The 13,009-nt window shown below is 37.6% G+C and overlaps 4 protein-coding genes across 9 annotated transcripts; 1 reads left to right on the top strand and 3 right to left on the bottom strand.

The window, feature by feature from the left end:
• Positions 1-1,073: 1,073 nt before the first annotated feature.
• Positions 1,074-3,971, bottom strand: LOC120013734 (UDP-N-acetylglucosamine transferase subunit ALG13 homolog). 2 transcript variants are annotated; one of them, XM_038865652.1, is made up of 4 exons: positions 3,832-3,971; positions 3,083-3,294; positions 2,622-2,721; positions 1,074-1,568 (listed from the first exon to the last, which is right to left on the bottom strand). In XM_038865652.1, exons 2-4 carry the CDS (start codon positions 3,260-3,262, stop codon positions 1,312-1,314), a joined length of 537 nt encoding a protein of 178 aa, XP_038721580.1. In that variant the 5' UTR covers positions 3,263-3,294; positions 3,832-3,971; the 3' UTR covers positions 1,074-1,311. The 2 variants fall into 2 exon arrangements, with proteins under 2 accessions (XP_038721580.1, XP_038721582.1); XM_038865654.1 differs by having other exon boundaries at positions 1,074-1,562.
• A 1,383-nt stretch (positions 3,972-5,354) lies between these two features.
• LOC120012946 (F-box protein At5g46170) lies at positions 5,355-7,960 on the bottom strand. Of its 5 annotated transcripts, none has more exons than XM_038864513.1 (2): positions 6,434-7,960; positions 5,355-6,099 (listed from the first exon to the last, which is right to left on the bottom strand). In XM_038864513.1, the coding sequence occupies exon 1, from the start codon at positions 7,647-7,649 to the stop codon at positions 6,456-6,458; it is 1,194 nt and encodes a 397-aa protein (XP_038720441.1). In that variant the 5' UTR covers positions 7,650-7,960; the 3' UTR covers positions 5,355-6,099; positions 6,434-6,455. The 5 variants fall into 5 exon arrangements, with proteins under 5 accessions (XP_038720441.1, XP_038720445.1, XP_038720443.1 ...); XM_038864517.1 differs by having other exon boundaries at positions 5,355-5,793; XM_038864515.1 differs by having other exon boundaries at positions 5,355-5,773.
• Positions 7,961-9,643: 1,683 nt separating this feature from the next.
• LOC120011760 lies at positions 9,644-10,726 on the bottom strand. The gene is made up of 2 exons (XM_038862867.1): positions 10,546-10,726; positions 9,644-10,432 (listed from the first exon to the last, which is right to left on the bottom strand). Exon 2 carries the CDS (start codon positions 10,139-10,141, stop codon positions 9,749-9,751), a length of 393 nt encoding a protein of 130 aa, XP_038718795.1. The 5' UTR covers positions 10,142-10,432; positions 10,546-10,726; the 3' UTR covers positions 9,644-9,748.
• A 271-nt stretch (positions 10,727-10,997) lies between these two features.
• Positions 10,998-12,968, top strand: LOC120012132. Its single transcript, XM_038863416.1, has 2 exons — positions 10,998-11,143; positions 12,375-12,968. Exon 2 carries the CDS (start codon positions 12,385-12,387, stop codon positions 12,766-12,768), a length of 384 nt encoding a protein of 127 aa, XP_038719344.1. The 5' UTR covers positions 10,998-11,143; positions 12,375-12,384; the 3' UTR covers positions 12,769-12,968.
• Positions 12,969-13,009: the final 41 nt, after the last annotated feature.

Below are 13,009 nucleotides of genomic sequence, written 5' to 3'. Positions count from 1 at the left end.
TACTAATAGCAGTTGCAGTTTTCTTCAGAATGCGAATAGTTCATCTGTTTTTCTGTTTGCATCTAGCAGATTAATGGAATCCATGTCTGTGATCTTGGTCTGTAATCTCGTCAATTTTTTTTTTTTTTTTGTTTTTTGACCCACTTAGCTTCTGCTGTGGTACTAAATATGCTACATTATTAAGTTCGTCCTTGAGCTTTTTTGGACGGGTATTTAGACCCTAAAGCTAGCAGATGAGACTTTTTCTCTCCATTTTCTTCTTTACAACCTGCAGTTTCTGTATATACTTATCACAATTTTTATAACATCAAATGGGACTTTTGGTCACTAGGATATACTCTAGAAACATTTTTTTTTAATTTCATTTCTCAAATGACTTTTTGGGCTGTTCATGCATCGTTTCAAACTTGGAAGCCAATAGCCAACCCCACGACAATGATAAAAACAGATATGATACTGTCTGTCTCGAAATGTATACAGATTCGTGTGAGAATCCAAGAGTTCAGTGAATCAACCTCAGAAACCCAATGTCATTAGAACGGGCTAGGGCTGGTTGGGAACTTCTACCTAAAGTGCTGATCATTGGGCCGAAAGATCCTCCACCTGGCCGTTTATAGCCAGCAGAAAGAGCGGGCTTGGGCCAACACAGTAGGCCCGTGGGCCGGCTCAGGTTTCAAAACAGAGTATTAGTATTACTTTGTTAGATCGTTTCTCCCTTAAATTTTGTGAACATATGGGATCATGACACAAACTCAAAAGCATCATATAACAGCAATGTTTTTATTAGTCGGAGAATTGCTTGATGTTTATGTGCTCAAGAGTAAAAATTCCAGGGCTTCTTCTAATATCTCGAAGTGGACCTTTCATAGATATTTCAGGACTTCACCTCCTCACAACTCACAAAATAGAGTATATCCTTATCGCTGGCTGCCGGCATTAAGACAGACTCGGGGGGTGGGGGTGGTTTCTATCTGTGAACTGTGACACATGGAATCACCTTCAAGCCCACAAGATGGAATCACCTTCAAGAATGATTTCCTGTCAAGTGTCAACCCCACAAGCCCATTCCTTGGTTTTTCTTATGACCCAAGAGTGTATTTCCCATATCTTATTATATAAACTATAATAATCCATACCACATAGGCTTCTATGCCAAATCTAAGGGACTCAATTGGACAGACAGAATGTCCTACACCAATGCATGCAAATTGCATATTGCAGAAAAGATTAAAAAAAGAAAAGGAAAAAAGAATAGGTTAGAGGTGCGTACTCTTGTTGTTTCTTCTCTGAGGTATTAAATTTTGCAATTTATCATGCGTCAGGGAAACCTAAAAATCTGTTTATATACTCTACAACTGGTGTGGCATCACCCGGATGGTATGGGAGGAGGGACTCCATATCCATGCTCGCTATTATTTGATGAAGCGTTTGAGGATGAGCACAAAACAAATGCTTCCTGTCTGCTAGTTCTTCAGCAAGCTCACTTTGATGATTGTCCATCAGATCTTCATTGACCACCACAATTAGAGGTTTGGCAAACTGCAATGTCTCAAATATGCTTCCTGATCTTGAACATACAACCATAACCATTTCTTTACGTAAACGACTCAAATAATTAAAAGATCTACTCAGAAAACTCTGATGCATTCGTTATTCCCATGGGACTAAGATTAGGCACAAAAAATTCTTCATGAATAAGATGCTACATATCACATCATGGCTTAAATAAGTGATGAGTGACTGGTTACATATTCAACAACCAAATAGATAAAATCCTTATTCATTGTAGTCGAAGTTTGAACAATGAGAGAGGGAGAGAGAGAAAGAAGAACATGTATTTTTATGTCTGCATGTGAGTGAAAGAGATGAGTACAGACTTTCACATTGAAGAAATAGCGAAGTGGTTTGAAATTTGGAAAATGGGCAAAGGTCTTTATATCATATTAACACGAAGAATAATCAGACAAACAGAATATGATGCAGTTTGACTACTTGGACAGCTTACAACATGCAATCCATCTACATGCGTCCAACACATTCCAATTCCTAGCACATACATCCAGAACAGAATAAGCACTTCACCATATACCAACAAATTGCTACGCTATTATGCCAAGAAATATGTCACAAATGTTAACAACCACAGTGCATCTTCCTTAATGTCTAGCAGGAAATTGAGTCATTTTCTCCCAAGTTGAAGTGTAAAGATAGAAACAAACATCTATCATAGGTAAAAAAAACACCAGCGCACAAAGGCTCCCATAGTGGGCGATTCGGAGAAAGGTAAGATGCACGCAAACCTTACCCCCACATAATATGTGGTGGGGTTGTTTCTAGGAATTGAACTTGTAACCTTTAGTTTACACCCCTACGACTCTACTACTGGAAAACGTATTCGCCTATCAAACATACAACTATCATATCACACATATTTTGACAGTAAAGAGAAATAATAAACTCACAATTTACACAATCCTTCAATATAATTAGAAGACAACTGACAAGCTTGAGCAAAAGTTGCAGTAGTCTGTAGTACACTAAAGGAATTGCAGATAAAGGGGAAAAAACAGAGGGGAATGAGAAAGAGAAAGGAATGGTACAAGAATGAATCAAGAGCATACCAGCATGGCTAATTACAAGAGATGCTGATCTCAGATGGTCTGCAATGCTTGATGAAAAATTGAAGTAGTCGACACTCAGAGACCCATCTCCTCCCACAGACTGCAATCAAATAACTCAGAGGTATAAAATGAATGTAGACTGATTTTTTACAAGAGAAACAAAGCAGGCTTATTGATTTAAAATTTTAAATGGAACACTTAAAAAAAAATTTAAATGGAACACATATCAGATAGCCATAAATTAACATTTGCTTATTAATAAGGGAGCCTTAACCTAGACAAATACGGCTTCTTTCTTTTATCCCCGAGAAAAATTATTTAAAGCAGAAGGACAATTTACAAGGACTGAATGCAATATCTCCATGCTCATTTCAAAGTAGCAACAATAAAGCCAGTTTCAAGACTGCAATAGAAACTCAATAACAAAGATTCACATGTCACTTAGTCAAACATAGAATTACCTTAGTAGGAGTATGGGTTCCTCGACCCATTTGAATGAAAAGATGTGTATACCCTCTCCTCAACAGCCCATCTTTAACTTCCTTAGACTCCACTGCCCTGACAAGTGCATCAAAACATGTCGTGCCAACTGTTACAAAAACAGTCCTCTTGGATATCTCACTATCCTTCACATTGTCCATCTAAGATTTGAGTATAGGCCCCCCCGATTACTCTGTTTGAGAAGGGCATACAATTCAATGATATCATTTGTGCACACTACTAAGTTAGCAAGAGAAATCAGACTTATCATACAACAAGTACGTCTGCCATTATACAAGACTCTCTTGCGCAACTGAAATTACGATCTCAGCATATTTTACAAAAAAATAAGCATTCTGAAACCGTAATTCCAAGAAACCGCGAGTAACAGATTATGAAGAAGAACGAATGAAGAATAAAGAGGAAATAATATCCGTAATTGGCGATCAATCCAGAAAAATATAAATCAACCAAAAACAGTACGCTATGTGGTTCATTCAACGATTTGACCTAAAAACTGAAGCAATTAACCCGAGAATCACTAATTTTCCAGTGGAAGCAAAAAAACAGTGAAATAGGTGCCAATAATCCTTAACATAACACATCAAATCTCCATAAATGAATTTTCCCTCCCATGGAAAGCAAGTTCACGAAAAATCAAAAAGAAAACAAGAACAAGTTTGAAATCTAAGCACAAAACGCTAAATCTAGTAGGAATTAGTCCCATAACCTTGCAAATCCATCAAGTCGCGTGACGAGTAACTCAGCTTGCAAATGGATAGAGTTGAAGAGAAAAATCTGAAGACGAACAAGAGAGAGAGGGGAGATCTCTGTGGCAGGAGAGGAGAAAGCGGGGCAGTCAGCAGGAATTAGTAGGAATTAGTAGCTGCAAAGCTTTTGGATGGATAGGGATTTCACCCGGAAAAGATCCGACCCGACAGGATGAGTCTCTTTCTTTTTTCTTTTTTGATTTCTTTTTTCTTTTTTGAGGGGTAGTTTTTATTTTTTAAGTGTCTAGACTTGAAAGGAGGCAGAACTTTGCCATTCCCTCATTCACAATGATGTTAAAAGAATTTTTTTTTAAAAAATAATAATAGTAATGACAAATAAAAACAAGTAACAATCTTTTAAAAATTAAAAAAAGATTACTATTTTTTTTATAATAATAACATTTTTGTCAATAATTTTGCTAAGCAATCAGCGAAAATGATCATAAATTTATTCACTAAAATTGGACAGTTTTTTTTTCATGACGAAAATTCACATCTAAATTTCTTTTATAACCGACAAAAACACGATAGGCGTATTCTTTTTGAATAACTCACTAAATTCAAAATTAGACGGGCTAGACATGTACAAACCCACACAACAAATTAATTGAGCTGAGATCGGCCGCAAAGCAATTAACCATACAATGCTCGAGTGCTAGTGCAAATTCTTGAATGGCTTCATATAATTTGTTTCAAAATTCAAAAACATTTTGTAGGCGGCACAAGGATTCAATTCAAATAAGATTGTTTAGCATGATTCTACTAGACTATGCTAGCGGTTGCTCTCAAGCCAAGGCAACATGCATACTAGCATTACTCTCCCATCCCGAGTCTTCCTTGAGAATACAAGCATCCTCACCGAATGGTCGGGAAATTGTGGTCGCTAAGACAATAGTCAGGCACATTCTATACAGAACAACCACCGATCCCGCCAGACATGTCTGGAAAGACCAAGCTCATGGTAAGGTGGGTCTACATATCTTCTGGGAACTCAACCATAACCACCTCGTATACAATCATATAGATAGAACATAATAGTACATAGCAAAAGCAAAAGCAAACGGAAGTAAATAATTTAGACAGAATGATATCATCAACAAGATGAGTACAAAAGGTCATCAAATCATAATCAACAAGACAAATCTTGTACCAGATCTGAGCACAGCTAATATGCTCTCCAACAATGTATCAACTTGTATCTGCATTTGATACTCATGTTGGATGCTAGATGGACCACCAATATGAATTAGTAGTGGACATCCTTAATCTGAATGAGTGCCTCCATGCCAAATTAAAAAAAAAGTACTCACAACCTTCTTAGCCATTCGAACTTCCAAACTCATTAGTACCACTTCTGACATTTAAATCTACCGCCACGGTCCAAACTTCTTTAATGAAATCTACAACTACCCTCATCACTAGAGTTGTATTACAGGTACTCCAACTACTAAAAGGTTCTCCATAAGCAATTGCAACACCACCAAGACGAAGAAAGCTGAGCCCTCTTGCAGTTTCGCTATTAGCAAAATTTACTTTCCAATGTCTGAAGGTTATAAATAAAACAAAATATCTAAAGGTTAATGTAAACTACATTGCAAATTTGCAACGTTGCAGAAGTATAATATAAGCTCAACATATTCATACCTACAATATACACATGTAGCAAGCGAACAGTTAAAGGTAAATGACTACAGACTGGAAGCTCCAGTAACATACATCAATGTAGTTGCAATTTGTGCATTTATGCGTATGCCTCAATGTAGTTCTAGAGCATCATTCAGCTTCATCATGAGGCGCTGCACTCGGTTCAAGCTGCATTTTACAGAATTGGCTTCACAATCTCCTTTGAGAACACATGCATATCCTCTTCCCATGGGCTATCACTGAAAAGCCTATTTCAAACTACATAAATCAATGTAAAACTATGTGCAAGTCATTGATAAGGAAACTTCAATCAGTGTCACTATCAGACAGACTAAAACAGAACAAAACCATATGGCTGATAGCATTATCATATTGTAACACCCATTTTGGTCAGAATCTCCACCTTGCCTTGTGTTGCCTTTTGGTGATGAGTAATTCAACGCACAAAGATTATGCTAAAAATATCCAAATCCTCACTCTTCTTCGACCATTTAGACCACCTCTAATGAACTCAGAGCATACAGCAGCATCATGAAAACCACAGCACATCAAGTGCTAATAAAACAGCCACAGCATGTCATCTGCTAATAATTATAAACACAAGAGAAATGCCCTCATCATTTCATTATAAAAAACATGGACCCTCCAGCTGATATAATTTATTGTGTATAACATGCATGATGCATCTTGAGAAGATTTTGAACAACTCACTAACTCTAGTAAACTTAGGCATATGAAAAAAGCTACAACACATTATGAGCCAATAACTACAAACACATCAGTTATGCCTTCATCCTAACAAAAGAAAATATTTTTCCGAAGTTATAATTTACAATGCATAACATTATCTTCAGCAGATTGTTATGTTGTAAGCAAATTCATAAAAAAAAAAGTATGAAGTTCAATAAGCAAATTTACCTTATCTCCTCGTAACTCTGATTCAAAATGAGTTCATCTCCAAACAGTAAGTCCTTCTCTTCACCAGCATCTTTGCGGCAGTCCCATAAGGCTCTTCAAAGGCAGTAGATACCCAAGACCCACCAGACGCTTCCTTCTTTGCCACGGATTGCTCACTAGGCCTAATGGCAACCAAAGTAGCCCCTTTCAATAAGGTCCCATCAGGCAATTCCAAGTGTGGCGCATACCAAAGCCGCATGTTCAGAGCCGGGACTAGTGTCCTCTTTGAAGCAGAAGAAGCGGACAGAGGTTTGACCCTCAACTCCTCAAGCTGCTCCCTATTCATGCACAGCACTCCTTGACCATCAACGTCCGTCAACACCAAGCTATCAAGCGTCTTATGCTCAGCAATTATCGGCTGTAACAGAAAATGCCTGGCGGAGGCAGCTATCAACGAGCTTATCGTCCAAACCACCCGCAGTTTCAGACCACCATTGGTATAGAAAGACTCTGGTATGCTTCCGTTATCGTCAGCTAGGGCACCATTAACTCCATTGCTGTTGACACACAACCCATCAGACACATTGTCAATAGAGTTATTGTTCTTGGCGGGTCCATTGTTGACGACAGACGCAGCACCAAGAATCACGCAATTATCAAGGGTAGATCCAAAATCAGCCCTCCATTTCAACAAAACCCCATCATCAATCCCTAATTCCCCACTTGGTAGCTCGATGCGCAAGAACCGAATCTCATTGAAATTCTTCAAAACCTGTGTGGGAGAGTGATGGGTCACCACGCTCTGATCCATGTCCCCGTCGTCCTCACTCCCGACCGCCAGAGACGAAGATGAAGACCCAGAGTTCGAGGAGAGCATCACACGTTTGGGGCCAAGGAACTGACCGAACGTCTGCAGAGGCTTCAAAATGCCGCTAAAGAGGAGGCGAACAATGGATGAGAAGGGACCGGACGAGGCAGGGTTACGGGACTTGTCCGCTGAGGAGGAGGTAGACGACGTATCGTCGTCGGAAATAACGCAATCCACCCGCACAACCACGTTGTCTACCTGAGGAACAAGGGAGTGGAATCGACGAGAAACAACGCAGCAGCGTCCAAGAGCCTTAACATCCCCGATCTTGTTGAAAACAAGGAGGAGAACAGAATCCGGTAACCTATCGAAGTGATCGATAGGCTCCGGATAGATTCGGAATGTCGGATCTGAAAACGGAAGAGACATCGTAGACCTCCTCTACCAAAAGAGCACAAGATTATAGAAAGAAATTAATGGATCAGAGAACAAATATGGAGGTATTATAAAGACAAGTGAATCGGTAGATCTGTGAATAACCGAGTCATGTTTAGAGAAACAGAAACACTCGCAAACACCAGTTGCTGAGGCGAATAGGAGAGGCTTTGCGGTAGTAGTGGCGGCGGCGGCAGTGGTGGTGGCGGTGGGAAAAGAGGAGGAATTGTTGCGGGTTTTATATAGAGAGATGGGAAAAGAAAAGATGGGAGGGGGAGGGGGAGATGGATCCACGGTTTTGTCTTATAGAGAGAAGAAAAAGATGATGATAATGATGATATTTATGCTCATGCGCGTGAGTGACTCATCTGATAGAGAGGGATTGGGGGTGAACCAGTGGTAAAAAAAATATATATACATTTGGAATTTTACGTAATGAATCCATTTTTTTCCAAATAAAGATTAAATTTAATAGAAAAATTACAATTCTAAATTGTCTAATATAAATTTAAAATATTCAATATTTCAATCACAATAAATTTGATTTTTATTTTAATCGGATTCATTGAAAAACACAGTACCCAACCGATACACCAAAAAATTTTAAAAAATTCTGAACAAAAATCATAAATATGTAATATTTAGTATGTCTAAACCGCTTAAAAAAACAAAATTCGTTGCAATCGAAAATCAAATATTTGAGTTTATACCCGATGATTTATAATTATTACGCCTTTTTCATGTTGGATTTAATTTTTGTTTCGAATAAATAATATACCTTTAGATTCATCATGTTAAATATTGTACATTTGTGATTTTTCAAAAATTTTGAAATTGCTTGGTGCATCGATTGAGTCGAATGTTTTTTTTGACATTGGAATAGGCGGAATCCTAAGAAAAGTGTTATGAATGTAGAATTTATATGAAGAACCAGATTCCTATCTTATCATGTAGTAGTATTAATTGATTGATAAGTCACGGGTCTTAATTTAGCAAAATTACTTGAAAAAAAAATAAAACTCAAAACTCAAAAGTGCGTGTTTCCAAGTTTATTTTTGGCAAAAAGTGAATGAAGACCATCTATCACTTTCTCTTTTTGTCTGTTTCCGTCATGAATTCCGTTTAAGCTAATTTGGTGGATTAAAGAGGAGTTTAATTGCCTTTTTCCTTTAGGTAATCAAAGCAAAGCAGACAGATACGCGTTTGATTGGTTCTTTAAGGTAAGGCAGTGGGATTAAGGGTTCGGGGGCCCTACAGTAGACGATATATTTATTTTAAAAAAATTAGGGATTCCCACCCGACTCGTCCCGTATGTATTTTTCTCTACCCGAGGCTTGTGCGGGACGGATATGTCTCCCAACCAGCCCTGATTCCCACCCCACATCCTGCCTCATTATACATTCATATATATATATATATAAATATTTATTTGTCTATACATATATTAATTACAAATGCTGAAAAATAGTAATCAATACAGAGTATATGAGGCATAGATTAAGTGTTTGATCCAATGATAGAAAATATTTCATATATATATATTTGAAATGGGAGATATGAGATTTGAACCCTGATTATTAAGGTCATGCACACCATCCTTATCACTCTAATTAGTGATTTAGGTGTAAAATATTTCATATTTGTATCAATCTTTTATCGACAAATTCAGTTTTTTTTCCTAAAGAAATATATGATGGTGATGATTTATACCTCATATACATTTTATTGATTATTTTTAAGTATTTTAAAAAAATTATCTTATGGGTCGAAATGGACCTAATGCGGGTTCAGTGGGATTAATTGGCTAGCTAATGTAAAAATAGGTAGGGGTAGGGCATCAACTTATTATGACATTACTAGATATTGACTGGTGCACTCGAACCCAAGTAGGCTTTTCTTTTGGGCCATTTTTATCATGGGCCTAAGAGCAAATATCAGGCCCAACGTGATATAGATCCATTTTGTTTACAGACTGAGACAGGTCCAGTCAAGGGCGGAACCAGGAATTGGAGTTGAGGGGGCTACTAGAAGTTGATGGGGGTTCGGGGGTAGCGCCCCTGAAAATTTTTTTAGAGTTATTTACGACATTACACCTATTTAGAAGGAGAATACTCCAACCGTGAAAATTGTTTGTACCAAACATACTGAAATCGGCGATGCTGGTCCCCAACTTCTGTCCCAGGATACTCAGAAAGTTTTGGTTGAAAAGGCCCTGCATTTAGATATTTACGTCTAATCTCATCTCGTTGATTAACTGGATAATCATTAATTGGGATACGTAAGCCTGGATCTTGTTGAAAAGAAGTCGTGTCTATAGTGTGCACATTAGGAATTGAACTTTCAACCACAACAGTTTCAGAAGTGCGCAAATTAAGAATTGAAGTTTGTGCTGCTGCATTTTGTTGATCATCAGGAATACCATATTTCTTTTTAAAGAAGGAAAATAGAGTTTTCCCTCTTTTAGGTGGTGGTTGATGATGGGCCATTACGTTTATAACCTAAGTAAGCAGAACAATTTTAGTTATCTAAGGAAAATTAAAACAAAGGGCATGTCACCCACATGCCTGGGATTAAATAAAAATTGTATTCCAAATTAAAACAAATGGCATGTCACCCACATGCCTGGGATTAAAGAGAAACTCTATTCCAAATTAAAACAAATGACATGTCACCCACATGCTTGGGATTAACAAGAACTTTAACCTTTTTACAAGGGAATGATATATTTGTCGGCCACTTCACTGTGAGCAAATATGAGCAATAAAGGACGCTGCAGGCTGCAGCCATTACAATAAAAAATTATCACGATTGAGCATAAAAAAAATACAATTAGGGGCTAATGGGCTACAAGTGGAATACCACCATTCATACCCTTATAAGTTATACCAACCTTAAATAAGCAGGAGCATAGGAATAAGGATGAGCAGCCGCACTAGAGGGTGGAAGTGGAGTTGAATCTCGCACGGCACAAGCAAGCTACTGTGGAAAAGTCGAATTCTCGAAGACTCAAAAGCCACTTCGGAAGAGGTGAATCAGGTTGCTGTGAAGCAGTGAAGGGCTGAAGGGCTTCTTAGATGGTCATGGATTATCATCCATGGGCTTTGGTTTATTAAGAATTGGGAGAGAAATTGATAGTGGGCCTTAGTTTATTAACTCATAATTTGTATAATAAGAATAATGGGACTAGCCTCTATTTATGTATATATATCTGTATAAGTATTTTATTTATTTTTTTTAAAATCTGCACTGGGCTACAGCCCAGTGCAGTCCCCCCAGTTCCGCCCTTGGGTCCAGTACAAATTTTAAAATTAATAAACGTTGTAAGTATTTTATTTTAATATTTTTTTTATATCACACTATCAAATAATCAATATGCCGTATGCAAAAACGTTGGCGTATATCAGGTGGTGTTAATTTGCAAAAGCAGAGTCGCAGAATCGCCTCACCTAAACCCTAGCCGCCTCCGCCTACGCCAAAATCGGCAGCAGGTGCTCCACATCCTCTGCTATTTCTTTACTAGCTACTCACTATGACGGTTTTTTTTTTTATGCCTTGAATCTTGTTGCAGATATGCACAAATAAAATTTGATGTTTGGTTCATCATTTTCTTCTTTTGTTTGTTGGTTAGAGTATGTCTAAAACTCTAATTGATGGTTGGATTGAGTCTAATTGAGAGCCAAGCATTATATATAAATTTGATTTTGGGACTCTTGTCAAATTGATTGGACTCTCAGCTTTGTTGGGGTCATCCTCTGCATAATTGGGAGGGAATGGGCGTCTGATTCAATGCCAAAATTTAGTTTGATTCCATATATGACTTTATATATGCTTATCTAGTTCCACCTACATTCACGTATCCTTTCGTTAATTCTGTGTGAAATTTCTGATTTTGTAAGGGTCGAAACTTCAGCTCGTGTATATTGTTTAATTATTTGTGTATATTTTCTTTTACTTGCTGAGTGTCTAATGTGTAATTGTTCATCTATGATGGCCTACTATTGCTCTTAAGTCTATTTTGTTTTTGTATTACTATGAGCCTATGACCCAATGATGGAATGATTTTATTTCGTTTGTGCTCTTATGGAATGTTTAAGGAACTTTGTCGTCATGTAGACATGTAATTGTGTTGTGTGACTTGTTGAAGGCTTGATGCGACTTTGATGAATGTTGTTTCTATTTGTTTTTGTTTACGGATTTGAAAGCTTGATTTGTTCTCTATTTTTTCCCATCATTAGTCCATGCTTGAATGTGCAATGATGATTGGTTTCTGAGACTATTTTACTATTTTTCTTGTTAAATTCTATGTTTACGTGTCAACTTTATATTTTTAGTTGATTCGGTTTTTAGAACTACGTTCTGCAGTTGCATGAGAAAACAATTGGTAAACAAGTGGTCAAACGAAACTTGATTATCTGATGCCTTGACGATACTTTGTTTTCAATGTATTTTCGATTTTTCATGAGATTCATAGCAAGCACATTTAAAGCTGTCAATTGTGTGTGAATTTCTGTATGAATCATGTGAGTAGTAGAGAAGACAATAAACCATTTATTGCAAATGAAATAGGATTATCTAGTACCTTCTAATTTGAAAAAGACAATTGCAATTGTCAATTATGGTAGGAGAGACAGTGCCACATTGGTTCACTTTTCTGGTGTTTTTGGTAAGTGTTCAAACAAATGTGAAGTGATTAAGATGGTCTGATGGTTGTTGACTTAGGTTCACTGGCATGGAACAAGGAGCAGAGAGCTCTTCAAGTCAGATGGAGATCTCAGATGGGTCTAAATCTACCAAATTAGATCCTGTAACTAGGGTAAAGAAGCTGCTGTTTCGCCGAATGCTGGTGGGAATTAAAGATGGAAGGTTTTTCTTGGGTAACTTTTACTGTATTGACAAGCAAGGAAACATCATTCTCCAAGATGCAGTAGAGTATCGTAGTACTCAACGATCCTCGCCTTCTCCAGTGGAACAGCGATGTCTTGGTCTCATTCTCATTCCTTCCTCGTGCCGAACATCTTGTCACGTGGATTGCTCCATTGAAGAGAAATTGTCACTGCTAATGATTCAGGATAACAGTTCAACCTCGGACTTTCCTGCTAGTGTTGTTGCATAGAAATGATTTAGTTGTTTTGGTTTCAGGGATGTGAAAAATCATCGTTGCTTTTGGTGTTGTGTGGTGTGCCATAGAGATGTATATTGAAAGATGTAATGATGAGAGAGTTTAATTTGATGCAACCAATAGTTTCTCCCGTCTGATGATGCTAATTCTTGGGTAAAAACACTTATGGGACTTAAATTCACGACCTCTTGTTTACGTTAAGTGTTATCTCTGTTAAGTTCACCGTAACACCATC

The sequence above is a fragment of the Tripterygium wilfordii genome, chromosome 13, assembly GCF_013401445.1.
Source record: "Tripterygium wilfordii isolate XIE 37 chromosome 13, ASM1340144v1, whole genome shotgun sequence".
Taxonomy (NCBI): domain Eukaryota; kingdom Viridiplantae; phylum Streptophyta; class Magnoliopsida; order Celastrales; family Celastraceae; genus Tripterygium; species Tripterygium wilfordii.
Note: the sequence above shows the minus strand (reverse complement) of the source record. Positions and strands in the feature narration are given on the sequence as shown.